Below are 27,524 nucleotides of genomic sequence, written 5' to 3'. Positions count from 1 at the left end.
TTAAAAGTCCAATACCCAATATGAGCCAATAAATGAGACAATAGTTTGGTAAAAAGGTAATACCATACTCAAAGATGATTGCTGAAATGCTTTAAAACTGTTCTATTAGTTGAAGTACTTTTTTCAATAATTTCAGGCTAATATGATACTGTCATTCTGTTTTTATTTCCCATTGCTCTATAAAATAACCACAACCACCAATTAAAATGAAATGAAAAGAATTGCATAATTAAATCATACATACATTAAGTAAAATAATAAACAATTTTAAAAAAATCCGATTATGTACCAGATGCTGCTACGGGGGCATATGTTGCACGTCATCGAAAGTATGAAAGAAATTGAATTTCACACGTACATTCGAAGTCAAGCAACACCAGGCTCCCCCGATAAGACATAGTAAATCCAATTGCAAAATAAAAGCTTCAACATAATTTTGCGTGGGTAAGCTAGGCAAATTGCGGGCTACGGAAAGAAACAAACGCAAGCGACAGAATCACATGTGAAATGCTTCTTTTCAACGTACGCTAGGTGCAAGTCTATAGCTTGGATTTACTAGTAGTAGCAGCACTGGTGGCTAATTGTCAGGATGGTTCCGTATCGTCCGGCTTGCAGTTAGCCCCGGTACGATTGGCACTGATCGTGCCGTTTTCATAACGTATGTTCATCGTATTTGCATTGCCCGGTTCCAGTGCGTATCCAATCGATTTGTAGAAAGGAATCAACTTATCTTTGCAATCCAGGGACATTTTATAGCAACCCAACTGTTCGGCTAGGAGGGTTACGGTGACGACAATACTGCAATGAGGAAGATGAAAATGGTTAGTTACTTTGCCACTTCGGTTTGGTGTAGCTGCACGTACAGTTTACCGAGCTGCTTCCCGCGATACGTATCGTCAACGACCACATCCTCCAGGCGGCCTCTAGTACCACATCCGTGAATAAACTTACGTTCAAGTACCAGTGTTGCACTGCCGATAATTTTATCGTGCCTGGTGTCCACTATGACCGTCACATAGTAATCACCGCTTGCTCGCATTTGTGCAAAGCGATCTGTGGGTTGATTGAACGTATTATTAAAAAAAAAGCTGGTCAAATTAGATCATTTAGTCAATAAGAAAGTTGAACCGCTACTTACTTAAAAACTGCGTTAGCGATACATCGCCAACTTTAGTAAGTTGCGACAAAATTTGGAGAAATCCCCGATTATAGTCACCGGTTTGGAGTGGTCTGACTTTCAGCCATGTTTCTCCCGGCACGGCTGCCGATATGCGTGGGTTGAAGCCGGCAGGCGAGCGGAAAAAATCCAAACCCAATAGTAGCGAAGGATCGTAAAGGGACAGTTCCTCCTGCATAAGCCATAAATCAGCATTGATTTGATGTTGCCATTCATGTTTGAAGTGATGATAACCGAGAAAGATAAAAAAGTATTGATTAGATTAGGTATGCAAAATAAGTAATACATTGTTTCTAAGGAGTATTTGCTTAGGATGAGATGATGATTGGGATGGTGTTCATATGCGGCTCACGTGGACCTTCGAGTAGTTTGTCACGCGTGAACTATACTATCATTTTAATGACCTTGAAGCATTTCTGCCACTCGCCAATGTCACGGGCAATTTTAAGACGGAAATTGTGTTAACAACAAAGGTGCAATATTTGTTTTTATTATATATGCGTGGCCATGTGTGCCACGTAGATCAAGACAGCGGTTCTGCTTGAGCAATACCTACCTCGTACCTATGGCCCCCCATAGCTGGATTGTTCGGTGTGATGCACACGCTAGTTTTCGCAATTCTGCTGAAGTACTTATTCTTTAAACTAAAAAGTATTGTATGAAAACGATAATCGAACAGTGCCACTTGGCTAGGCTGATTAATTTAGTACATTTTCTTGGGGAAAACAAACTAGTTCAACACGAAATACCTGGCTGCTCCGCAAGGAATGTCGTTTTACACCTCATACGCTGCCAGCGTGGAACAGTTTTTTAACGCAAAATTAGGAAGCGAAAAGCAGTTGCTAAACAACTTTCTCTTTGCGGCACAACGTACAAGCTGGCAAAACGTTCTTCCGACGGGTGCCCGTCACGCCGCTGAACGGCACCGAGCGTGAACTGCCTTTGTTTACCCCGGAACTTCAACTACGACGACGACGTTATCTTTAGGCTGCCCAAAGCCACCATTCTGGTACAAGCACACTATGGTTATACCAGTGGCTCTGCGGATGACAGTTACAATTTTATGTGTTTGGTTTTTTAAATTCTAAAATCTACCACGCCAACATTTTATACAAACTCATGTAACTTTCACTTTCTCAAATAATACATCAGAGCAAAACTATTATCATTAGCACACAACACTCAACAAGTGTAGCCACGACTGACGTCTTGGGGAGTCATTTGCGATTTTACCTCAAACCTCTCCTTGTAACAAACATCAACGTTGCAAAAACTGTGTTAAAATGTATGAGAAATATAAGCCTTGAAAATAGAAAATAATTGTAGGGAAAGTGTATTTGACAGCACTTTAAACGATTTTGTGTAGCCGGAGAATAACAGAAGTTTTTCTGGCAACACTGCCCTTGCCTCAAAGCTTCCCACGTCACTCGATCGCTTTCGAATTGTCAATACGTAGCGAGCCACGACAGCTGTTACTTGCATAGCACAGTCGATAGTGTACAGTTTTTTTGTTGATTATTCTTTAAGGTTTTTAACTGAAACATCCTTTAGTTGTTAGCTGAAACGGTTTGTTAGGTTACGCAGTAAATAATCATAATGGATCAGGTAAACAACAAACTTGGTCAAAGTGATTCTCACGGAAGTGAAAGGGGATCGAAAGTCGGAAGGGATCGCATTGAAAAAATGTCCTCTGAAGTGGTCGATACGAATCCGTACAGTCGGCTGATGGCCTTACAGCGTATGGGAATCGTTAAGGAATATGAACAGATTCGTCAAAAAAGTGTGGCTGTTGTTGGTAGGCAAAGATACGATGGTTTAGGAGTACCCGCAATCCTAATTAGTACAATATTCATCCTCCGTACTTTTTACAGGTGTGGGAGGAGTGGGAAGTGTCACGGCCGACATGCTAACCCGTTGCGGCATCGGAAAGTTGCTTCTCTTCGATTATGATAAGGTGGAGCTAGCGAACATGAATCGTCTCTTTTTCACGCCTGATCAGGCTGGCTTGTCGAAGGTGGAAGCAGCGGCCAACACGCTCAATTTCATTAACCCCGACGTGGCTATACAGACGCACAACTATAACATTACCACGGTGGATAACTTCGATCAATTCCTTGAAGCAATCTTACACGGCGGCGTAGAGCAGGGCAAACCGGTCGACTTGGTGCTAAGTTGTGTAGATAATTTCGAAGCACGAATGGCGATAAACACAGCGTGTAACGAACTATCCTTACATTGGTTCGAATCCGGTGTCTCGGAGAATGCCGTCTCGGGGCACATACAGTTCATACGCCCGGGTGAAACAGCCTGTTTTGCCTGCGCCCCACCGTTGGTGGTAGCCGAGAATATAGACGAAAAAACGCTCAAACGTGAAGGTGTGTGTGCGGCTAGTTTGCCTACAACGATGGGTATTGTTGCTGGGATGCTGGTGCAGAACACCTTGAAGTATCTGCTTCACTTCGGGGACGTGTCCGACTATCTTGGCTACAATGCGATGATCGACTTCTTTCCAAAAATGAGCCTTAAACCGAATCCAACGTGTGATGACCGCTTTTGCGTGCAGCGACAACAAGAACATCAGGCAAAACCAGCACGCGAAGCGGAAACGCAGGTAGCTTCCGATACAGAAGCAGTTCTGCACGAGGACAATGTTTACGGTATCGAGCTAGTGGCAGAAGACGAGGCGGCTCCGGCTAGAGATTCTCAGCCATCGAACAGGTCGATTGACCTTACGGGAGGTTTAAAATTAGCCTATGACGCACCAGTGGTTGCTGACGATGCATCTCAACAATCAACTACCGACGATGTAAGTCTCGATCAATTAATGGCACAGATGTCAAAAATTTGAATTCTTTCCTAAAATCAATCTGTTTTCGCTTTTGTGGTTCGTATACTTCGTCTAGTATCTATAGAATTAAGTATCACAAGGACACTTCCACTAGTATACAATGATTTTATAGATGTTTGAAACAATCAAGTTATATTTTCACTGTTCTGTGGCTTTAGAGCCCATAAGTTATTACGAACGAAGTAAAAACAAGGTAAAGTTAAAGTTGATAATGAAGAAAATTATGGGTGAAATATGGGTCCGTCGGTATGGACATTCCCATATGATCCAATATTTTATTTACAGAAATTTAGATTGTTAGTGGTATGCCAAACCAAATATTCTAGCATTAAAAAGTAATTGAACAATATACTATTTTTTTATATTCATGGAAAAAAGTATACCCGATAAATTGTAGCAAAATGCGGGTGACTCTATAGAAACTAGACGAGGCGTACGTGTTTGCCATCTATGGCGTTTAGCACAGAAGCACCACGGATAAAGACATTTAATAAGTATTCCGTAATCAATGTTAACCATTACTTCACGAACAGAAGAATATCAATATAACGTATGCATAAAAAAAAGGGACAAATTTTCATCGGCGATAAGAAAGCAAACAAGTAAGAAAGTTGCTTGCGTTTTCCGTTTTTGCATGAAAGGTGGTTAAAATTTGTCTATTTTTTTAATGCAAACGTTAGAGCGTGACTTACACATAGGGTAAAAATTCTCGTAAGCCCTCAACGGGGCAGGCATGACCAAACGGTCGCTACGCCACGAAGAAGTTAGAGTGTGACGCCGGACATTCAAAAACATGCGCATTTTACTTTCAGTGGCTTATTTCCACTCTTCTTTCATCCGTATAATCTACCATGTAGGCCGTTATAACTCTAGTACGATGGTTATCTTGTGCTATTTGTATATACAGAACTTATGTTTGACTTTACAATTTTTTTAAATGTTTGTTTTGGAGAAAATAATGCCTCTTGATTTTGAGTACATAATCATTTATGAATATTGCTGCCTTATTGTATTAAAATAAAATAGGTTATTATATTCTTTGCTTATACAATTTCGCTAGTCTTTCACATATTTGTACAAAGCCGAATCCGAAAAATACATATTTTTCTCAACCTTTTTAACAGCCTTTTGGAGGTTCGCTGTGCTAGTATATTAAAGAAAATAATCCTTTTTGTATATCATTATACTATAAACTGTAGACACGATTCGCGGTAGAGGGTGGAATGCCAAATCAGCATAAACAAATCAACACTAGAATAAGAAATTTTTCAGAGAAGTCAAACATAAAGTTTGTAGTTTTCAAATTATAAGCGGTTTTTTTTAATACCGGAATACTTAATATTTAAATTGAAAAAAAGTCGCTAGATTTCGTTCTGAGCTCCACAATTGTCTCAGAGTAATTGACCCTCTTTATTTCACTCTAAGGGTCGGCCAGTTATTATAAAGAGAAATTTGAGAAGTTTTATATCAGAAAAACTATCTATGAAACCCACTTCGACCAGCACACCTGGGTATAATATTATTTTTGTTTGAAAATCTTCTTTATTTTTCATTATCCACAATGAGTAGTTTTTTTTATGTATAACATCGATTATTTAATTTCCAAACAGTAATATGCACTTCCTCTGTATGTAAATTTATGCGAAAACGATTGGTGGGGGGGCCTTGCAATGGTATATTTGATGCCAATTATGGTATGGTTGATAGACCTGCAATTTTTCTCACATTTGCAATAATACGCCAGTAACTTTACCCGTTATGATTAATAGTTGTTTTAAGTTTTATTTCTCCGAATGTAATCCCAGTTGCAAAAAGAATGATAAATTTGTCATTTCGTCAGCGGATGCGTGTTGTTTGCCTATACCTTTTGTCGCCGGCAGAGTAAAGCCGGTTCATATGGTATGCGGTGTAGAAAAAAAAAGGAAAGGGTATAGAAAACAAACACGCGGGTCGCAACGCACGCTTGCTAGAATCTAAAGTGCCTTCGCCTTGCGCTTGCGCGGCTCGAGACGAATCTGGAAGCCTTCCTCTCGCTTCAGGATGATGTCAGCCTGTAGCTTGAAGTCTTCCTCTTTCAGGTCGGAGTGGACACGGAAGTTTCGCAGGATGGTCGAGAGAATGATTTTCAGCTTCAACATTGCGTACTTGCGTCCTGAAATAATGGCGTAAATAGTAAATAGATGAATGGCGATCGTCCCGGGTATCTACATCCGGTAGGCGGAGGGGTTTGCTTACCGACGCAACTTCTCGGTCCGGCGGAGAACGGAACGAACGCGTAGTAGTGCCGGTTTGCCTGCTTTTCGGGTAGGAAGTTGTCCGGGTCGAAGACGTCTGGGTTCGGGTAGATCGATTCCAGGCGGTGCAGCTTGAAGGTGGCCACGGTGATGGTTGCTCCGGCCGGGACGACCAGATCGCTGGACGCTAGCTTGAGGTCCTGCTTCAGCGACCGGGCGATGATCGGCACCGGCGGGTACATGCGCAGCGTCTCCATCAGGCAGCGCTCCAGGTACTTCATCTCGAGCGTATCCTGGAAAGTGGCCGGCCGGTCCGAGTCGCCGAAAATGTCGTCCAGCTCCTGGATCACCTTGTCCTGGATGTGCTGGTGCACACCCATCATGGAGAGGAAGAAGCTGCTGCCGGCGGCCGTCGTGTCGTGTCCCTCGAACATGATCGTGTCAACCTGGTTCTTGATTTCCTCGTCTGAGATCAGTGCCCCGTTCTCTGCGCTCTCCAGCAGGAGGTCCAAAAACGCGAGGCGCTTCTTCTCGCCAATATCGTTCTCGTCCACGTCCAGGTCGTCCTTCAGGTTGGCGGACTGGCCGAACGAGAGACCCTCGACCGTGCTGGTCTTGGCTGCGTCGCCCTTCGGCTTCTCCAGCTCGGACGTCTTGATCGACGTGATCGCCAGCGAGCCACGCGTTCCCTTGTCGAACGCTGCCTTCTTGTTGCGGATGACCTTCTTCGTGAGGCTGTGGATGGTGTCGAGAAGCTTCACCTGCTTCTTGGCGTACTGCGTCAGGTTAAAGAACAGGTCCGGGTAGAGCCACATCTTGCGATGGCGCAGGTGCAGAATGTCGCACATCTTCATCACTGCCATTGCGTAGTCGTATCCGGACTGATCTTGTGTCTTCTTCGACACACCCATGGCGGTCTCTTTTAGGTTGTGGTGGTTGAGTTGAAACAATAACATTGATTAGTTGATTTCGCAGGAGCAATTGATCAAATGAGTAGCAGAGTTAAGTGTTTGCTGTGCTTTTCAACGTCGTATTGAGCTATAGAATTTGTTAAATTCTAAATACTGGATAAACGAATTATTTCTTCAGTGGTACTACATCGTCCTTTGGAAAGATTTATTGTCTCTACGTAGAGTTATTTAAAAATCATTGGTCAGCCGATCGTAATTACGGGGATGGGGATGTACCAGACTCAAGATTCGAACTCATGACTTCTAGCTTGGAGTGTTCGTTTGGAATTGGGAACTAATTAGGTTGTTTTGTATAACCATTTAGTATGCGACATATTACAGGGCAAGGTTGTTCTTGCTTAGGGCAACTTCAAATATTAACTCATGTTTTACAAATTCTAAATTTTTAACTTTTTCACTCACATATTCCTCAATGGAGTAAAGGATAACTACTTTGGTTTGCTACCTGTGCTAAATGTCAACAAGACGACAAATGCGATAAAGACAGGAGCCATTTGTAAAGCAGTTCTACCGGCAATGAAATTAAACAACACGCGCTTCGCCATAATGGCCGCTCGCTTCGGACCCCTCGGGCCGACCGTGATTGAGCAGTTAAAAAAGAAAACAAATAAAACAGCTACGGCTTGAAGAAGGAGGGTCGAGACCACGCATACCAGGGCGGGTTAATCGGGGCAATAGTGCGCCGGACGGTCGGACGGCGAGTGATTTGCAAATTGAATTAAAATTTAACGATTCACCGGTGATGACTATGCGAGCAGGAAGTCGAAGCCGGGTTCGGGTTTCTAGAATGCTTTAGCTGCGACTAGCATGTCAGGATCAGGTTCACCTCGGGACCAGGGGGGACTAGGCGAGCGTGTGGTTTCCCGCTGCTGACGCTTAGTGCGTCACATGAGCTACAAATCAAACCAATCCAACCGAGCCGGCTGCTACATTCTATCCCGATGATGATATGCACCGCTGGCGCTCTTTCATTTCCATACACCGTACGGTCCCGGGGGGAATTGCAAATGGTTGGAAATTGCACATACACGCGCCGATTACGAGGGACAGGTCCTCCGAAAGGTTGTGCACAAAGATTGAAACTTTCCCTGCTTCTCTCGTGCCACCGAGAGTGGTAGAATATTGTCTCTAAGCATAGTCCGGCGGTCGGTGTTGAAATCGAGTAATGGCCGCCAGCGATTGCGTAACGGCTTGAGTGGCTGGACCCACAACACCTGGCGCAACGATGGAAAGTGTTTCACCCGACGCCTGCGATGTCGATGCCCTTCTTGCATCTAACGTCAAGACAAGGGCTGGAAGCGCCGAACGGATGGGAGATAGGAAAGAGTGCAATTCTGCAGCAGGAGCCGATTGCATGCCGAGGGCCTGCGGTTGACAGAGTGAAAAGTGGAAAACTGGTTTGCGGGCGAACGCGGACAGCTTCACCGCACGGCCAGGAGGAAAATGGCTAACAGCACACCCGTAGGCTTCTTGCGATAGGTGGAGGGAGGAGAAGGGCGGCCCTGGAACACGGATTGCGGAATCCAACTCGTTGGTCCAGTGCAGGTTCAAGTTACCTCGCTGTCCGCTTCAGTTCATCTGCAATTTTCCCCTTACCGTACCGTATGGCTTGGCTGCATGACCATATAGCGAATTTCCTTATGCAACTTTGCCCGCGATCTCGTTAGCGATCGGGCGACCACCGTCGCACGATGGCGCAATCGGCGCTCTAAGCTACTTCTAACCCCTTCCCATCGGACGGACGGTGTGTCACCATTCTCCGAACCGTGACTTGACTTATCTATTTCGACGTTCGATCGAGCGACAAAACTCTTAAGACCACTTAGAAGTTGTCCTGGCGAATGTGCTGATAATGACTCTACGGAGGTCACTACTAGCACCTGCCTTACTTACCTAGCAGAATCTCCACCGTGCACTCGCTCATGTAGTCGTGACAGTCGAACGGCTTGCCATTTTCCTTGTGCATCTTCTCCACCACCAGGCGCGAGTTTTCGTTGAACAGATCGATGAAGCTCTTCAGCACGTTCAGATGGAAGGTGGGCGCGATCAGCTTACGGTGCTGGCGCCATTTGTGTCCTAGCGGGAGGGTCGGAAGAAACCAGCGAGAAGGGGCAGGGAGAAAGAACAATTGAAATAAGGATAAAAATACCCGCCGAGGTTGACGGCGGAAGCAGTAATTGCCATTTTAATCTCCGATCTCAACTCTCTGGCGTTCTGGGGCATCCAAGTATGGTCAGTGGAAGGCTCGCGTATCGAACTGTCGAAAGCTGAGTGGATGAGTCGGCCTAAAATGTCGCAGAATAGCTATGGAACATGGGCGGTCCCCAACGTGCATGTCTTGATGTTAATTTTCGCGTGTTGGTCCTGTACAGCTTACGCCGTAACCATTGCGACTACGCGGTACACGACGCTGACGCACTAGCGGTCATGCCGTTCCGTTCCGGGATTTCGATGGATTCGGCACCGGTGACCGGAATGGCGATAATGACCGCTTCCGGTCCTCCGGGCCGGGGGTTTTGGAACACGCGACGCGAGGTCGCACACAAGTGGGACCGTCTCTGCCCAAGTGCTCGGCACAGGCAAATGTATGCAAATCGTGCCGCCGCGGTTCGAGTCAATTGGTTTTTCGCCTTTCGTGGGCAGCGCAAAGTGGCTCGCGCGCCGTTCGTGGCCCGCGCTGCGTACGGAGTATCACGGCGCGCACGGACAGCGGGCGAGCCGGGCGTCCGCGGCTCCGAGGGTACGTACCGGTGCTGATGAGCAGTCCGTTGCCCAGCCATGGCTTGAAGAAGCGATACTCGGGCGATTTGTCGATGAAGACGTGGCTGCTGAGTAGTAGCTCGACGTCGCGCGGATCCACCAGGAAGACGATCAGCTTCGGTCCAATCCAGATCTTGATGACTTCGTTGTAGTCCTTGCCCTTCTCGATGATCGTGCGGAACACGGCTGCCGAAAGGGAAAGGAGATAATTGGACAACGCCAAACCATCGACGATCAGTATAGAGATATTCGTAAGCAAAGGCACGGTCGAACCTTGGTGTCTAATCTAAGGAGCGAAGCTTACGACGGGATGATAGCCTGTTCAAAGCACATACAATCTAGGTCAAGCTGTACACTACTTGATGGATATAATGATCTGCAGTTGCTCAACATGGAACCAGCGGTAGTTCCAGAATGTTCAATCCAAAAGTGTCTGATATCATCCTGATTAGATGAAACATCATCTCGGGTTCTCTTTATCCCTTCGCTTGCTATTCTGATTCTTTCCCTGTTTCTCGCTCTGTCTCTCTCTTTGGTTTTCCTTTCCCTGCACCTTCTTTGCCCAGCCACTCCTTCCCGTGCGTTATCACACTCACGCACACGCTGGTTTTGACTACATTCCAGCTCCTTTCCTTTCAACTGATCCATGCTGGGTCAATCACCCGCGCGCTCTGATTAGAGCTGATTGGTGTTAGTGGATATAACGAACGATGCTGTACTAACGCTTCCGTTGGAATTCAACATAAAAAAAAGAAAAATAAAAGAAAAAAGCAAAAGCAACGCCCCACAGAACCGGGTTGGAGCCAATACTAAGAGTTGCAGAGCAAAGAATAAAGATTACCACGGCGGGGAAGCAGCCCAAGAAGCTGTCAATTAGGTTCTCGAGTGTGTCTCAGAGTACCTCCCTCCCCCCTCCGCTTGCTCTCATCAATTTATGCCATTTATACGCTACGCCGGCCATTGCAAGTGACGTATAGCCGCTGCCGCCGGAAATTGACCATGCGCTTTGAGAAAAGGAGGTGCGAGTTTTTGAAGTCTTTGGAGTTGGTGAGCATTTGTTCAGAATTTGGCTTTCGTTCCGTAATACTGCACCCCGAACCGGATACACTGTGGCAAGACGGTGATACCAGAGATCACCAAAATCCTGGTACCTGGTACTTACAGTGTGAGCTGCCCACCAGATCGAGCGCGTTCCCGATCAGTGGTAGTCCTTTGGGGCCGGGTATCCTTTCGGCTAGCTCGAGCATGTGACGGCGTGACAGGCGCCAGTACACGAACCACAGGAGCAGTGCGGGCGCGAGCAGAAAGTAGAACATATTGATCGGTGAGATGATGTTGGCGTTGCCATTGAGGCTATCCGCCTGGGCTATCGTGGCCGACATTTCTGGTTGCTGCCTGTTTGGGATGTGCTGGGTTTGATCGAGGATACTAGTACTAGTTATGGGGGTTTCGTTTTTCTGTTTGTTTTTGGCGGAGTTTCGCGGCCTCAACGCGTGCGCTCACGAACTACGTATCCACACGGTGTCCCGGAACTGAGCGACTGTTTTTTTTTTTTTGGAGGTCCTTTACCCAACAACACCGGCGCACAACACACCGAGTCACAAACAACACACACGCACACAGATAGACACACGCTCACAAGAGTGTCCAACACATCACAACTCCCTGCCAAAATGGTGTCGCTACTTATCGCCCGGTGCGATTAGTGACACCAAACTCCCAGCTGCAAACCCTGGAAGTGGCCTGCCCTGTCTACTAGCGGCTTGATCGTGGTTGGGTTGGCCGCAAACGCTACGTTTCTATTGCCGCCCGATACAATCGGTTCGATTCCGATCGATCGATCGAGCTGACGGGTGCGTCAACTGAGGCAGCAGGCAAAAGGACAAGTGTTCTAGTCAGACTCCAGCGGAGTGTTAGGCCAACTCGTGCGGATGGCAGCGGATGTGCTACTAAGCTGTTGCTGCTACGCTCGGACCACTGCAACTGACTGACGGATGGTCTTTCAAATTTGTTTTTATAGCGGGCATAATTTGCCTGCCTCCAGACGAAAAACGTGCTCGGAGGAGGGACTCAGATGGTGTCGGAAACCGCGACCGCGGGTCGCGTACGCACACACACACACACACACACACACACACACACAAACGCCGAGCCGCCTCGGTTCGATCGGGTCGGTTGATCGTCACGAGCAAGTGGTGCGCGGACGAAGAACCACACACGCACACACACACACGGGCGCGCGCGAGCGGCCAGCTCGTTCCACGGGACGTCGCGTACGCGCGTACTAACGCAAATTCAGGCGACCGGACCCTACCTGCAACCTAATCCAGATCCCTCGCCCCATCCCCCCTCCAAGCCTGCCACTGCAACGCTTGGCGGTGCACCGATTGACCTCAAATCCGCACCGCGGCCTGGCATGTGGCCGTAAGGTCACAGTCCGAGCGCCGTGCGGCCGGAGCAGCGACGATATGGGGCGGTCAGTTCCTCTTCCTCCTCATTGACTGATTGTGGCGATAATTGATTATGCAGTTTTCAGGGTTTTTTGTGCCCGGCTGCCTGTGCCCGAGCCGGCCGCTATACGCGGATCTGTCACAGCGATCTGCTTTGATTAGAACCTGTGTTTAAGCTAAAGGGACATAATATCAGACGTCAGCTCTCATCATCTCACCGCTGGTGTATGATATAATAGTTCAAAACCACATTCCCAATCCAAAAGCAATGCACCAAACCTGTACCAACAACACACAGTCTAGAACGCCTAGGTGTACATGAAGCGCAAAACAACTTTTGCAAAAAAGACAGAATGCTGTCTAACTGTCAAAATCCGCGCAAATGTCTTTTTTTCCGTGATGCTTAGTTTACACGAGGCGCAAAACTCTGAAAATACACGCGCAAATGTCAATTTTGCTGCCACTTTTTTTCGCTTCGTGTAGACGTTCCTATTCGTGAGCCGATGCAGATGTAAGCGCATTCAATGTTGATTTGATTGTTTAACTGTAAAAAAACAGCACAGAGGTATTGTACACACCGAAATCTTATCAACAACCACTGTACATCATCACAAACAACTATTTTCCATCCACCGGCACTCTATACCAGGTGCGCAAATTTTTGCAAAGCTATTTTTCACTCGCCGACCGAAAAACACATTTGCGCACATTCTGACAGTTGACTGCCCATCTGACAGCATTTTACCGCTAACTCACAGCATTTTACCGTTTGCAAAGGTTGCTTTGCGCTTCGTGTAGACTAAGCATGATAAACACGGTTTGCAAAATACCTGCACTCCTAACAAGGAGTTTCAGTTCCTAACATAAAATTTCATTACTCATTACTTCAACACATTACTTCTCTGCTTCTTTTTCCTTTTTACACTTTTCTTCGTTTCGTGTAGACGTTACTATTCGTGAGTCAGTCCAAATGAAAGTGCATTCTAAATCGCTTTGCGCTTCCTGTAAACTAAGCAACGTTCACACAAATCGTACAAAGAATGGTAGCAAAGCTGATATTTGCACTATGAAGTCTAGCTCAATGCCTCCAGGTGTAAAAAGAAAGCTTTCGCAAAAAAAACACCTCAAAGATGCGGTGCGTGTAATTAGTGGTTTGCTTACGTTATTTGCATTACAAATATAGCGGAAGATTCGACAGCTAAATGGACAGAACAAAATATACAAGAAGCTGCATAATATTGCTTAAATTTGTTGACAAGTTGTGCGGCGCAAAACTGTTTGCGCCAACATGTTTCCCAGTTTGCGCTTCGTGAGGAACGTATTTCGAAAAGAGATAAATTGAAATTGTCACGCCATTTCCGAATCAAACACAGTAATTTAAAATGGGCTGCCGCTATGAATATAAAAACATTGATAATAATTACTCAAATGTTTAATGCATTTATTACTTTTCGGATTCGTCGTTTGCATTGCGCTGCAACACAACATTATTCTTTCATTTAATCACTATTGTAAAGCGAAGATTTGAACTCTGAAGAAACTTTCATTTTTATCAAACACACCGCAGTGAAATGATGTCACAGCTTGCCGGTTCGCATAATGTTTTGCGTGCGTAACGCTTCAAGCACCCCGATGCTGCTAGCGGTACGGCGATCCTGTAACCTGTCGCTCGGTTTAGCCATTCCGAGCATGCCATCGGGAATGGGAGAGATACAGTACGTGTATTATCCGTCCCCGAGGGCGTGCGGAAACCATTGCACGCCACGGAGTTGCGCACGCGGCGACGGCAGATGGTTCCAGGGCCCGAATGAGATTGGTTTTTCCCGTCCTATCCTCCCTGAACCTGATGCGACGATGTTCGTTGGGTGAGCTAAATGTTCTTTTCGCATTTTCCACCAGTGTCACCCGGGCCCGGGCAGGTGTCAGGAGCTCCCCACCCCGACAGTGGAGCTATTAATTTGCATAATTTGCTGGAATAGTGTTGCTTTCTGTCTCACATCATTTGCCACGTCCAGCGTGCGTGCGTGACTGACGATCGGTTGTACCCCGATCCCTTGTACCCGAAAACAAATCTCTAACACAACCTGCACCGGGGCCCAAAAACCGTGACTCGGCAGCGTCGTGCCGGTTTCGTGGGACACGTTTTGCACATCATCGAACAAGGTCTGTGTGTCAAAAATGGACTATTGTGTACTGGTCCTGCGAAGCACTCATTTTGGGCGTTTATAAATACTCTTCGGTTTCATGTTTTGATTTTATTTGTTTTCCATGCTAATGATGCTCAACGAATGGACAATCTTCCGGACAACCGCAAATGTTTGTCTTAGAAACCTTCTCTATCGCATTCTCCACTGTTGTACCACTCTAGCTTCACTTTAATCAGAGGCAGATCTACCTATAAGTCTTTGGCCTTTAGTGTAGGCACATTTAGGATAATGGAAATGTCTGGAGCGCCCCGATTGTCCCACCTCTTGTGGTCCCGGAATAGATTGATCCGCCTCTGACTTTAGTAAGCAAGCTCTTCGACTTTATAAACCATTTGAGAACTCAAACCAAGGTTAGACATCTTGAGATCATCAATGTTCCATCCAATATAACATATGTGTGGTTTCACTCTTTTACGTGTTGAGGTACATATTGGAGGAAAAAGTACTTGATGCTGTAGGTTCGATGGATTGTAGGTCAATGTTGGATTGTTGTTGTTTTTGTCCTGTGTCCTGATATGATTCATTTCCTCGCTAATGAAGTACTAGGAGGAGAGAGAAAAAGTCCACTCTAAATAACATTTTCGAGACATACAGAGGTACAGTGCGTTCTCGTCGTATAGGCACAAACTCCATGAGATCACTTCTAGGGCAGGCTTCCGCTCTCGGTGTTTCATCAGAACTGGTACGTCATTTACGTACTACTGACCCCATGTTTGGGATCGGGGTTGGAAACTTTTCTGCTCCCCGGGATCCGCACCGTGGAAAAGTACCAACACCGCCCTCTCGCTGAGCGAGAGGCTGCTGCAGCCGGACCCCGGGGTCTGGTCTGCGTCACGAACCGGTCCGAACCCGGCGACGACGACACGGCGCAGCTTGTGCGGTGGCGCTTTTCTTTTTGCAAAATTTCCACCGCCCGATCGGGGTGGCCGAGTTCGGGCTTCACGACATCGCTCGACATCGTGCGGCGGGTGCGGGGTGCGAGAGGGTGAACCGGTGCGCTACGGTCCAAGCCGGGGAAGCCGGTTTTTAGCGGCAAATTGCATCTCGGCGAATCCGTGCTCCGTTGCATCAGTAGCCGCCCCTTCTTGCCAATCCGCCAATCCCTTCGCCTGATGCAATTGCTTTCGCTCAATTTCTCAACTCACACACACGCTCGCGGGAAGCGGGGCAGTGGACCGTGGGCACGGGCCAGGGTGTTTGTTGGTACCGGCGACAAAGGGCCACAGATGCTGGTGCGTTTTCACTCTCAACGACGCACTGATCCTCTCCTCTGTCTCGCTTTCGTTTGGTCCTTCGGACACGGCTTCGCGCGTTCGCCTTTGGTGACCCGGTTCCCCCGCGCGCGTCCATTCAACTGTCCGAAATGTGCAATAGTACGTGAACTAGTGGAAGTGAATTCGATCGAAACAGAACAGATGGATTCGGGTCGGCGGAACGGCGGTCAAAGGGTGCTGCGAATAGATGGAGCGGCGAGAGAAAGTGGGCACGGAGTGAAGGGTGTTTTGATCTAGTGTCGAAACGGAGTGGGACACTAATCGAGAGATTGAGAAAGGAACGCCATTTACGACCACCGCCAGTGCAGAGCCGCACTTGCTTCCAGCGTTCGACTACTCTCGCACGGTTGGCCGTTTTTAGAAAAATTTCCATTTGTTCTGTTTGTGAAGTGTGTAAAAAGCAACTGCTCCGTTTGGTTGGAATCCTTGTTTTATCTTTTTTGTTCACAACGTTGAGTGATGATTCTGCCAACGTTGGTGATCCTCCCAGGAATGGAAACAAATGTTGGTGCAAAAATCTCCAGCAGATGACGTGCCTTATTAGGGGAAAGTGGGGCAAGATGCATTGGTGGGATGAAAAGCACAAGAATGTTTTAGGCGAAGTTTTGTAAAAATGGTTGCAATTCGTGCATTTACACACGCCGGTTCATTTTCATTGAACCGAGTAAACACGGCACAACAATTGAAATCTGAAATCATGGATGTTACCCCTGCCGTAGATTGCGGTATTACGAGTGTTGATATGAGATATTGCGGTCAAGAGATTCATCCAGTACCGCAATGTGTTATCCAACCAATACTGAAAAGATCGGATTCAGGTTACTTGCATTATTGTTGTGGTGACGACAACTGAAACATTCTCATCCGAGGGAAATATACTCGGAGTTTGTTAGAATGTTGACTCCGTAGCTTACAAATTATTTTCGATTTTCGATGTTTCAATTAAAAAAAATGTGATGTGAAAAATTCCTTGCAACAGAAATGAATTTGCATGTACTTTTGGAAAGAACATTAAATATTTTTTTGCAAATGGCTGTTTTAAAATGTTAGATACTAATGTGTGAAATGTTTATTGACGGAGTGCTTTCTGTCCCTCTTAAGATGTGCCATTTCGCCCCACAACTTTCAATGGCGCATGTTATTCTCTTTAAAAATATTGGTTTTAGTAACAATTTGAGAGCTTTTACTTCGTTTTGATTGGGCTTAATGCTCCACTGCTTTATTTTTGCATTCAACGCACCATATTGCCTCACGTTACCTTATTTTATTTCCCTTTCATTTCTATTGATGTGTTAAAAAAAAACAACAACAAAATGGATATAATTTAGAAACATTTAATTTATTTGTACTGAATAAAGTTGTTGCGTTGTTAAATCGTAAGAGTTCTAGTTGGCATCCGTATTATATGGAAGGGAAGAGCCGATCCCTTCCGATGTACAGTGTGGATTAGGCATCGGGCAATCGAATTATGTATGTAGAATACCTCAGTGTGCTATCACTGCCGCTGTGTTGCAGGCAATCTTTATATATTGGTCATCGATTCGGAGTGATACTTTTCGCTTCTGGTTGACTGAACGCTTAATGAACGTTTTCTCCCCCGTTCGAATATCGTATTTCGTCTGCTCGAGGTTCGAGGCGGTAAACGACCGACCCAAACGACCGATTTTAATTTGCGTACGTGTTCGCGTTTGCGTCAGGCCTGGTCCGGTTGCGCAGTTCCGTAAGGGGTTGGTTGGTGCACGCAAGGGTACGGCAATTATGACTCCAATCGCAAGGGGGAGGGGTCGACGGCTTGCAGCAACTCATCGTTGCAGTCGGTCGTGTCCGATGGGCACAACACCTGCGCCGCACCGCGCTCTAGTACAATCTGGACTGTGCAAGGGCTGTTAGATAAAACGAAATCAACACGGACGGCAGATCTGGACAGCGATATAGCGGTAACGGACAACTAGCAAGGATGGGAGTGTAGAACATACAGGGAGGGGGCACGGCGATGGTTGCAGCAGAACCGGCACGGCGCTCAGACGGACGATTCGTAGATGACGATCTGCACCATCTTGGCTGGGCCCTCCTGGTTGTCCTGCTTTTCCTTGATGTCCTGCAGGATCGCGTTGGTGATCGCCTCCAGCGCCGCCATCTCCTTCGCCTGAGCCTTCTTGTTGCCGTGGCGTCGGGGCATGGAGACGACGGTGAGCACGCGCCGTAGGTCGTTGTGCAGGGCGGTCACATCGATGCCGGTTCCAGCGGACTCACCCAAACGGCGCAGCGTATCGGCCAACGGCCCTGAGAGTGCCTATATGAAGCAAAATGGAGGTATACCATTGTAGCACTTAGACTGTAACATCCTCCACGCGAGCAAACACACCTGCAGCTTTTGCCAGCTCTGGGCGTACTGTCTTCGTACCAGCTCGATGATCGTACTGGTCAGCGCCAAGCCCACCAGAATGTACAACGTGCACAGGAGCATATAGTTCGGTTTACCTGCAATGGCATACACCGGTCGGTTAAACGCTATGGCGATACGGTAAAAGGGATCGTTTACTTGGCACCAGATCGCCGAAGCCGATCGTCGTCATCGTGATGAAGCAGAAGTAGTAACCATCGAAGAAGCTCCAGTCCTCCTCCCACAGCAGCAACAGCCCGGTACCGGCCGCCAGGTACACGCCGAGAAAGCAAACCGCACCGACAGCGTACAGCCTCTTTTTGTCCGTCATCTTAATGCCGACATCAGGGCAGAACCCTTTTCGATAGGTTGGAAAACAGAAACAGCGCGATTTACAGGAACTAAATCCGAATAAATCTGTCTATATACATACTTGCCAGCGGAAGGACCGGAACGTTTTTCGCCAGCGTTGAGACGGCACTCGCAAACAGTCGACCCCAGTCGGCAATCACGGTTAGCGTGAATGGGATCCCGATCAGGGCGAACAGCATACAGAACACCCTGCCACCGAGCGTGACTGGGACTATGTTGCCATAACCTACGGTGCGTTGGAGGTTCAGGAGTTCAGGCGGCGGGAGGAATAAAGTTTCGACACATAATTAGAAGCAGTGGAGCTAAGGCACTTATATTCTTGTCCCTACTACGTCAAGTCTACGAGAATGAACTCTCTTAAGCTGCTTGAAACTTGTACTTAATATACTTACCGATGGTTGTTATTACGGTAGAGGCGAAGAATACGGCTTGCAGTAGACTCCACTTTTCTACCGATACCGGGAAGTTCTGAGTGGCATTGATCGTGATGCCTCCCTGTGCTGCGTCCTGCACCACCTGAGAAGGGGGAAAAGCATGCAGATTGAGAACTTCTGGCTGGATCCAAATTCTGGCGCGGGTTCTCAGATGTCCGAGAAGTACACGTACCTTTTCATACTGCTCTAGCTTGCGCGCTAGCAGCAGATCCAGGTTGTCCACGACCGTGTTGCTCACATAAAGCGTGGTTGAGTTGATAAACTCCTGGCGCTGCTCGATCAACAGCTTCCGGAGATCCTGCGTTCGCGCCACCTCGGCCGGCTTTTCGAACTCTCGAAATATCTGCAATATCCGGAAGTGTCGAAAGTGAAGAGTCAGCGTGAAGTAGGCAACACTCCGGCGTATTATGGAGATGCAACCGGCGTAGGTAGGGGTCTCTCCACGTGCAAACAAACTTTGACCTCTCAGACCTGTCACATGGCCATTGCAGGGTTGCAGAAAAACAACCTCCCCCCCCCCCCCCCCACCACCCCTCTCAGTACACGTGCGTCATCGTAGAGAGTGGGAGGGAAAGCGGTGAATACAGCGGACACGGTTCCGGGGATGTTTTTCGCACTCGCCGACATTAGCAACAACCGGATGCGACCCGCCGGTGACCCCACCGTTGGGCCCGAAAAGCCGCGTCGCTCGTCAACAATGTGGTTTTAGTGTGTTTGACGTGCATTGTCGTTGTGCGCACTTTCCGAAACGCAAGGGTTGCCGAATAGCATTGAACTTGATTCGAGTGTACCTTAGCCACAAGAGGCCACGAAATGAGTCTACATTTCATTCGCCAACCGCACCGTCCTTCCCCTCCCCTCTTCCTTTTACCGAGCAGAACTGGCGGTTGATCGATTTCTAATTCCATCCTATTAGCATTTAGCGATCGATCGGTTCCGCTGGAATTCAAGCCCGTTTGGCGTACACCGATACCGATTTCCATAAGCAAATGCATCGCACCTCGGGTTCACGTTGATTTGCTTCGCTACGGGCACCGTTCCCTCCCCCCACCCCCCGGATCTGCCATCTCACGCGTCTTCCAGGAACGAGCGCGCTTTTACTGCGTTTCAGGTTCCTCGGCGCGAGCGAAGGCTAACCTGTTGCTCGATTGGCTGCGAGATTGCAGTTGGTACCTGTCCGGGGCTGTCTCGCAATGAAAATGCAGCAGAAACATTTCACCATTCTGAGATCTGCGACATTTTATCGCATTGAAACATCTAACTATTGCAATTTCTACTACCAAGAACTAAACTGTAGGACGGACGATTCATAAATTATATGATTTGACGTTTCTACATCAGGGAAAAAAACAGAGTGAACGATAGTTGTTGTCCATAAAAAAAGATGCTTGAAAACGGGACTGTGAACATTCACAACAGTGAATTTGAATGACTCTTTGCATTGTTTTTGAGATCCATGAATCTTTTAACGAGGGATAAATGAATATCAACAACTCATAAATGCTAAAAGAACAGAAAAGTAAGGCCCCAAAAACTCGAAGAAGACACTCTTGTTTTCCTGTTCGTCCGCTTAACCCACGCCAATGAAAAAAGCATGAAGATTCGTGGGAAATTCATGAAAGACTCATTAAAGTTTTCTACGATTCGAATCGCAAAAGATTCATGAACCAATCTGAATGAATCTCGCCTAAAGATTCATAAGGTACAACACTTTTGTGCTGCTTGATTGGGCAGCAAGAAAAAGATATTTTCCCCCTAAGCTGTGCCTAAGTACTCTTCTAGTTATTGCAAGTAACCTTTCTTTGTGTTTATTTGTTCTTATCAATGTTCTTGTTAAATATCAAGTTGAACGTTGATCTTAATGTACATTTTTCGGGGTCTTCAACATTTAACTGCTTGGGGCCTCTAGCATTCTTAATCCGCCTCGGTCGAAGGAAAACTTTAAAGTAATGAAACCAAACGAAGGTTAGAACGCTGTGATGTGATGCACATATTAACTCCAGCTTCGCACATATTAACCAGAGCCGGTGTGCCTTTACCATCTGCAAACCATCCGCTAAGCTGACGTGAGGATTTGCTCGAATTTGGTGAAAGAAATGTGCTTCCCCCCGCCCCATAACCTCACAATGAAAATAAGCAACAGTAACGGAAGGAAAAACATCTTGCCCCCTCCGCTCCCCCACCCGTACCCGCTGATTACAAATTGGCGGCACAGAGATGGAACAAAAAACGGTTAAATACACAAAAACAAGTCGGAGGGCGGCGCTATTTGATGATTTTGGTGGGCCGATTGCGTAGCAGCAAAGCAGACTACTTCGCTTCTGGCAGACGTCAAAATTTCCCTGCCGCTCTGTTTGTTGTTCTTGTCCACTTCACGTTGGCCAAACGGGTTGAAGATGCACTTGGAGCGTTGTGAATATTGCTCTCTAAGTACAGCTTACGGCGACGTGTTGAACCTCTTTTACAAATCTCCCAAAACTTCTCGTTGCTATGCCGAAAAGAGCATTGGCCTATGACTCGAAGCACGTCAGAAAGCACGTCCTGACAGTTGCAAAATAGATTACAGCTTTAAATAAAACCCAATTCAATCCCCCAAATCAATTTCGTTCGAGGTTTTTAGCATATAGTCTCCATGCTTTTCAATAGGAATAAATTCTACACTTTGTTACATCTCTTATATTAACTATTACATTATTCAAACAATCAAAAACAAATAAATTCATCAACAATATAATTTGATAGGTAACTTACATTTCCTTTCGCATAATTTGCATGTTTTAAGGATGTTTTGTGTTTTTGGTTTTTGCAATCAGATATTAAAACTTAATTATCGGAATGTAATCACTCTGAATTAAGCAATCTGAAATCGAAAAACATTGATACAATCGCTCTCAAATTTGATATTTAACAAGAATAAGTCGATGTTAACACTATAAAAAAGGTTATGGCACATTTTTATTCGAATTGAACTCCTTTCTAGTGGGCCAAAGTGACATGCATGAGGCAAAGGTCCCACACTAACCCTAGTGAACAAACCATCACACTTTTTTTTCGAATTGATTGGGGTCAAAATGGATCGAAATATTATACTTTGAAAAAAGAAAATCAGTGTTGGCTGGACCCACCCCCTCGTTGTGGGAAAAATCACCCATCCAGTGTGATGCGACATTCGGGTGGTAATAGTGTCGAACGGCCGTTAACAAGCAGCCTCGTAAAGCCGATGAATTATGACCTGTTGTTCTCCGCCTCGAAGTCTCCGCCGTTTGCCAGCAGCAAACAATCACACATGTTTCAACCTGCACCGGCAAGCCGGAATGTCTTGGGCTGAAGGCTCCGTTAATGCATCACATGTGGGGCGTGCTTCCAGCCCTTCGGACGGCCGTTATCGTAAACGTAAGAGGAAGTGGAAAGTGTCGCTGTTGCCAACATCCTTTCCTAATGGTATCGCAAACAAATCACTCAATTTATCGCTTCTTTTTCGCCTGCCCGCTTCACTAAGTGGCTGTGTACCGGTTTCCGGCGTTTTCCGGTATGTCCTGACTGTTTTTTGTTTTGCTTGGCTTGTTGGAAAAGCATCATGCGGCGAGGAAAAAGGGATGTCGCTGGCAAGGGAATTGTTTTCCCAGCTATCGCTTGTTTGCCATCCTTTTTCCTTACGGCCATATTCCGAGTTACAAAAAATCCTCGACACGGTGGGTCATTTTTCCTCGTTTTTTTCAATGTTTTGTTTACTTTTACTCTGTGATTTACACTTTTCATTTTACATTTACATGTGTATCGTGTGCTTATTCATGTTGGTTTGTTTGTTGAATGCTGTCTCCAAAGTGTTGATGCACCTTCCGGACACTTTTCCTCACTTTTCTCTACTTGGTCTGACCTTTTCTAGGTCACTATAAGAGGGGGCAGGACTTTTAGCACTATGAGCACCTTCTCGCAGCATCCTGGTGTAGTCTTGTGAAAACCATGATTCCCCCAAAACTAAATGCATGCTCCTTTGAACCCAGATAGAGAGGATGGTGTGGAGAATAGAATAAAAAAAAAATATAGACAAATTAAAGAAAAAAGAAAGCGAAAGGAAGAGAGAGAACGGCCGACTGTTCAACCGGAATGATTTGTGATGGTCATGTAAGAGAACCGGCTCATCTCGACATTCATTCCCCCCACACGCCCGCAGTTCGCAACACCACCGATTGTTAGCTTTACTTTCCTTGATTGCCACTTCTCTGGAGTTCCAACCCTCCCGGAGTCCGGCCCCGACCGAAGCATGTGTGCGTCGGCGAAACCAAGCGACTGCGTCATAAGTTATCAGTTTATCCCCTTAAATCCCTCGACGGGTGGGTACGAGGGCACCGAGGTGCGGGGTGGCTCGTCCGGACATTGCACAGTGGGACGGTTGGGAGGAACATTTTCACTACCAAAGGACATATGTCATAAGCTTTGAACACTAAACACTTCCACTAGTGTACAGTTCAAGGATATTGTTGTTAGTTTATTGTTCAAGACTTAACATAAACGCAGTGAACTGTCACATTTATAAGCAAAAGATGTGTGAAAACACGGCGTCATAAAATTATCAGGAAAAAGCAAAGCAAATGACAACAATAACATGTAATAATCGTGCGCCAAGATGATAGGAGTAAAACCAATGTGAAGCTTAACACTAGAATTCAAATAGGGGTAATTAATTAATAGTGCGCGCATATTTTTGGCCGATGGAGCCGCCCAGTAGGTTATACACGGGATTCGACGTTCCACACCCCGATTGCTTCTTAATTCCGTTCTGTTCCGTTCAACTCCAACGCCTTGTCGATTATTTATTTTACTTCCGACTTTTATCCCTTCTGCGTCCCGCCGTGCAGCGAACGGTTGTGAACGCGGTCGGTTCGGTTCGGTTCAACTCGTCTGATTACAAAAACAATTCCACCGAGCGTCGCCATCTTTTGGCTGCTCGCCGCCCTCGTCGCCGTCGTCGTCGTCGTCGTTTTGTCGAGCGCTCAATTCGCCACAAACAAACAACAACAATCAGTCGCAAATGGAGGCAAGAATGTCTTGAAATTATGCAAAATGGAACCCCCGTAGGACACCATGCACCCGGTTTCGTGTCATCGTTCCGCTGGCATCCGGATGAATGGTAGCCTAAAAATCGCTGCTAGTTCCGCAACGGGCCGGGGAGAGATGCTTGCCAATGCGAGCGGTTAGAGCATTGGAGAAACAATTGGAACAGCTGCCCGGGTGGGAGGGTGTGGAATACCGGGGAGGGGGCTGGTGTGCAACCAACCGACGGGAACGAGACTAGCGGGATGCTAAGCCGGGCGACTAATCGGAATCGGTACTATTTTTAGTCCATCTCGAGGTCCCGTGTCCATACACGCGCACGCCGTTTCGTGTTCGTTGTAAAACATGGACGCACTATGTTCGTGTCACGCTCGATTTCGGATGTGTCACGGAAGGAGTCCATCCGAGTTGTGCAACGCGGAACTCGGCCGACACGTCCACGATAGCTAGAGATGGCCGTAGAGAAGGTTCTCCATTACACACACACACACGCTTTGGGTAATTTTCTCCCCTAACTTCGACTCCTTTACGAGGGAGAAGGTGAAGGCCACCAGGACCGTCCACTAATAGCTCCACTTTGCGCGCGCAACTTCCACCGTGGCCAATATAATCTCCTACATCTTCTTTTGCATCGAGTCGGAGTAGATGCGCTACAGTTTCTACAATTTCTACATATGACACTGTGTGTGTACATTTGGTTCATTCATTATAATTAATTCCTGATATCATTTGTTCTTTTCGGCGAAGGCGTCGAGATTAATGCAAATTCTTAAATTATGGAGTATTTACAATATGGCAAGGAATTCAAGGTGAGAAAAACTGTGTGTGAAGTATCACGATGTGCCCTTAAACAGGACGAAGCATGACTGATAATCGACAAATATGACGGATGACGGCTTACCGAAGCCAAGACCGAATGACCTCCCCGAGTTTACCGTATCGAAACCAAAAGGGGTCATCAATCAAAATCACGCAAGTAAACGAGCAAAAGATGTTCATTTCGATCCAGTGGAATGACGTTTACCTTAGGATTTGAGATAAAATACCGATGAATGTTGTGAGAATCGTTTGGTTTTTCCTTAAATTAAAAGCAACATCAAGTCATTTTGGAGATTCGTTTTGAAGATCGGTAACCATCTGCGGTTTAGAATATCTTTTGACTATCGTTTTGTGTGTTTGCCTCTTCCTCACCTCGTCGGCCCGGTGTAAAAGAGGAAAGATCGAGTCATTCATTGTTTAACCCTTTTTTCAACATCAATATTATCAAAAGTTTGCACTACACTAGTAAGTAAATAATAACCCACATGTTTGAAAAATAGTTTTTGGATGAAATTTGATACTATGTTGTGACAAAGATGCACCAAAAACAACACAGACACACAAACCATGGATGATCGACCTTGTCTCCATTTTGGAAAAGTGAACCATCACTAATCTATTCGCATCCTTTTTACCATTCGACATTTGCGGTTTTATAGCCATCCATTACGGGTTATGACCGGCGTTAAAAAGATAATCTTGATCTTATGACCGCGTTCCGGCGCGGTTTGTCATTCTCGTGAGAAGAAAAGGCAAATATAAACGCTCCCCGTTCCCCGGCCGGGACTGGAAGCGGGGCGATGTGATGCAGGTGAACCACAGTGTGTACGGTGGAGCAGCCCAACGTCAGTCATTTGTTCACTACCTACGACGGATGAGCTGTGGTGTTGGTTGCAGTTTGGTCCATCCCGCTAGGCGTAGTCTGTGTGTCAGGCACGCTTATTATAATTACATCACTACGATCAAGTTGATTGATATAGCATTGTAATATTGGCGATTGGCTGAAATAACACCAATTATAGGCACAACCTAACGGAGGTCATTGTGTTCAACGGTTGCGTAGTTTCAGCTGTACTGAAAGTCCTCAAAAATTGTAATCCTGATAAACTTCGAGCGAGTTTCAAAGGATGAAACGAAGACCAAGTTGAATCGAGCATTGCTTACAACTGCGTCATTTTAGGAAGGGGCCAAAACCGAGCTTTGTTTTGCTGTTCTGGTTCCTGCTTCTGGCACGGGATGCCAATCGGAGAGATTGATTGATTGATGCGTGTTGATTGCGCCCCGGCTTAAACTTACGTATCCTCCGACACCGCAGTAGGCGGCTAGTGACACCAGCAGGCCGAGGTGCGACAGCACCTTCTTGATGTGCCACCGGTTGCAGAAGTTGGCGACGCGATCAGTGAACGTTTCCGGCTCCTTCACCCGCTTCACGTCGATTTTCTGGAAGTGCTCCAGCAGGTCGCTGTTCACCCGATCGTTCGGCGATTTTTGCGGACTGGCCATTCTGTACACACGCACACGCGCGCACACCCGCGGTAGTTGTAATTAATGGCACTATTAGGCAGCACTAATAAGATATCGGTTTTGTCTTCTCCTAAATATACCGCACGTTTCACTGCACCACGAAGTTAGGCAAGATGCTTCCGGCAGGCGATGTGAACCATTTTCCGCTCGCCGAAATGTGACGAGTGAAACCCAAAAATAACAACCCGGTCCGCATCGGCGAGACGGTCGAACAGTAATGTGGCCACCGAGCGCAGGGAACGATCGGTTCAGCCGGTTCTGCCGAAAAACCGTTCCGTGCAAGCGGCGGGGCCCGAAATGCGGCGAGCAGGATGATTTTTCCGAGACGAGTTTTCCACCCGCGGTCTCTCGGCTCGGCACCGGCCTTCATCGTGGCGGCCTGCGAGAAGCTGCCGTCGTTGCGCGTGTGCGTGAGAGCATTTCCCTTACGGATGGACGTCGGTTTTGGCGTGTTTTTCACCGCATGACCGCATTTCTCAATATTCGGTGGAAGAGTCGAATCTCGAGAAAAACAGCTTGCCAGAAGAAAGTAATCTTCGGCATGCTGAGAGAAGCGTAGGAGCTCCTCGAGCGGTGACGATCGCCATGGTGGAGCAATTGGGGAGGGCCGTTGTTGACATGCGGCACTGACTGTTTGTTACAGACGTTCGTATCTTACGTCTTAAGAAAACTTTAACACATTGTGGCTAATGAAAAGTTGGAAACCGGAAAAAGAACCGTTTTCAGGGGCACAAGTGCTTAGATATATTATATTATGTATTAATAATAATAATAATATAATATAATAATATAATATTATTATTATAATATTGATCACTAGCTGATTAACCCGATTTCATCCGGATGGGGAAAAATGCAGGCTGAAGAGTGTTTTCAATCAGTATTTTGAGTTTTATACTCTTGAATTTTTGGAATCAGTGAAAACTGATTACTGAAAATGTTGTCTTCCCGGACGAAAACGGGCAATTTTTCTAGTTCAAGAATAAATGAAAGCCCTTTAAAGAATAATAAAAGAA

The 27,524-nt window shown here is 46.5% G+C and overlaps 4 protein-coding genes across 4 annotated transcripts; 1 reads left to right on the top strand and 3 right to left on the bottom strand.

The window, feature by feature from the left end:
* Positions 1–165: 165 nt before the first annotated feature.
* LOC131290824 (probable glucosamine 6-phosphate N-acetyltransferase) lies at positions 166–2,128 on the bottom strand. The gene is made up of 4 exons (XM_058320005.1): positions 1,734–2,128; positions 1,139–1,349; positions 864–1,053; positions 166–798 (listed from the first exon to the last, which is right to left on the bottom strand). Exons 1-4 carry the CDS (start codon positions 1,752–1,754, stop codon positions 585–587), a joined length of 636 nt encoding a protein of 211 aa, XP_058175988.1. The 5' UTR covers positions 1,755–2,128; the 3' UTR covers positions 166–584.
* Positions 2,129–2,665: 537 nt separating this feature from the next.
* On the top strand, positions 2,666–4,078 carry LOC131290823 (ubiquitin-like modifier-activating enzyme 5). The gene is made up of 2 exons (XM_058320004.1): positions 2,666–2,972; positions 3,049–4,078. Exons 1-2 carry the CDS (start codon positions 2,774–2,776, stop codon positions 4,023–4,025), a joined length of 1,176 nt encoding a protein of 391 aa, XP_058175987.1. The 5' UTR covers positions 2,666–2,773; the 3' UTR covers positions 4,026–4,078.
* Positions 4,079–5,871: 1,793 nt separating this feature from the next.
* LOC131291409 (cytochrome P450 4g15) lies at positions 5,872–11,372 on the bottom strand. Its single transcript, XM_058320617.1, has 5 exons — positions 11,153–11,372; positions 9,979–10,176; positions 9,124–9,306; positions 6,261–7,178; positions 5,872–6,177 (listed from the first exon to the last, which is right to left on the bottom strand). The coding sequence occupies exons 1-5, from the start codon at positions 11,370–11,372 to the stop codon at positions 5,999–6,001; spliced, it is 1,698 nt and encodes a 565-aa protein (XP_058176600.1). The 3' UTR covers positions 5,872–5,998.
* A 6,543-nt stretch (positions 11,373–17,915) lies between these two features.
* LOC131290930 (TWiK family of potassium channels protein 7) lies at positions 17,916–26,487 on the bottom strand. The gene is made up of 7 exons (XM_058320118.1): positions 26,281–26,487; positions 19,283–19,453; positions 19,069–19,192; positions 18,738–18,902; positions 18,464–18,661; positions 18,287–18,402; positions 17,916–18,214 (listed from the first exon to the last, which is right to left on the bottom strand). The coding sequence occupies exons 1-7, from the start codon at positions 26,485–26,487 to the stop codon at positions 17,942–17,944; spliced, it is 1,254 nt and encodes a 417-aa protein (XP_058176101.1). The 3' UTR covers positions 17,916–17,941.
* Positions 26,488–27,524: the final 1,037 nt, after the last annotated feature.

Source organism: Anopheles ziemanni, chromosome X (genome assembly GCF_943734765.1).
Source record: "Anopheles ziemanni chromosome X, idAnoZiCoDA_A2_x.2, whole genome shotgun sequence".
Lineage (NCBI taxonomy): Eukaryota > Metazoa > Arthropoda > Insecta > Diptera > Culicidae > Anopheles > Anopheles ziemanni.
This window is presented reverse-complemented; position numbering and strand designations above follow the sequence as displayed.

What these genes read in the sequence shown, in the direction of transcription:
- LOC131290824 (XM_058320005.1), bottom strand. Translation starts at nt 1,754, where the DNA reads ATGGGGGGCCATAGGTACGAG. An exon ending in TGGGGGGCCATAGGTACGAG is followed by an intron (nt 1,350 to 1,733) that starts GTAGGTATTGCT and finishes TGGCTTATGCAG; the next exon opens with GAGGAACTGTCCCTTTACGA. An exon ending in ATCGCTAACGCAGTTTTTAA is followed by an intron (nt 1,054 to 1,138) that starts GTAAGTAGCGGT and finishes ATCAACCCACAG; the next exon opens with ATCGCTTTGCACAAATGCGA.
- LOC131290823 (XM_058320004.1), top strand. Translation starts at nt 2,774, where the DNA reads ATGGATCAGGTAAACAACAAACTTGGTCAAAGTGATTCTCACGGAAGT. An exon ending in AAAAAGTGTGGCTGTTGTTG is followed by an intron (nt 2,973 to 3,048) that starts GTAGGCAAAGAT and finishes TACTTTTTACAG; the next exon opens with GTGTGGGAGGAGTGGGAAGT.
- LOC131291409 (XM_058320617.1), bottom strand. Translation starts at nt 11,372, where the DNA reads ATGTCGGCCACGATAGCCCAGGCGGATAGCCTCAATGGCAACGCCAAC. An exon ending in TCTGGTGGGCAGCTCACACT is followed by an intron (nt 10,177 to 11,152) that starts GTAAGTACCAGG and finishes CCCTTTCGGCAG; the next exon opens with CCGTGTTCCGCACGATCATC. An exon ending in CGGACTGCTCATCAGCACCG is followed by an intron (nt 9,307 to 9,978) that starts GTACGTACCCTC and finishes CCCTCCCGCTAG; the next exon opens with GACACAAATGGCGCCAGCAC.
- LOC131290930 (XM_058320118.1), bottom strand. Translation starts at nt 26,487, where the DNA reads ATGGCCAGTCCGCAAAAATCGCCGAACGATCGGGTGAACAGCGACCTG. An exon ending in AGCTAGAGCAGTATGAAAAG is followed by an intron (nt 19,193 to 19,282) that starts GTACGTGTACTT and finishes CCCCCTTCTCAG; the next exon opens with GTGGTGCAGGACGCAGCACA. An exon ending in AGAGCTGGCAAAAGCTGCAG is followed by an intron (nt 18,215 to 18,286) that starts GTGTGTTTGCTC and finishes TGCTTCATATAG; the next exon opens with GCACTCTCAGGGCCGTTGGC.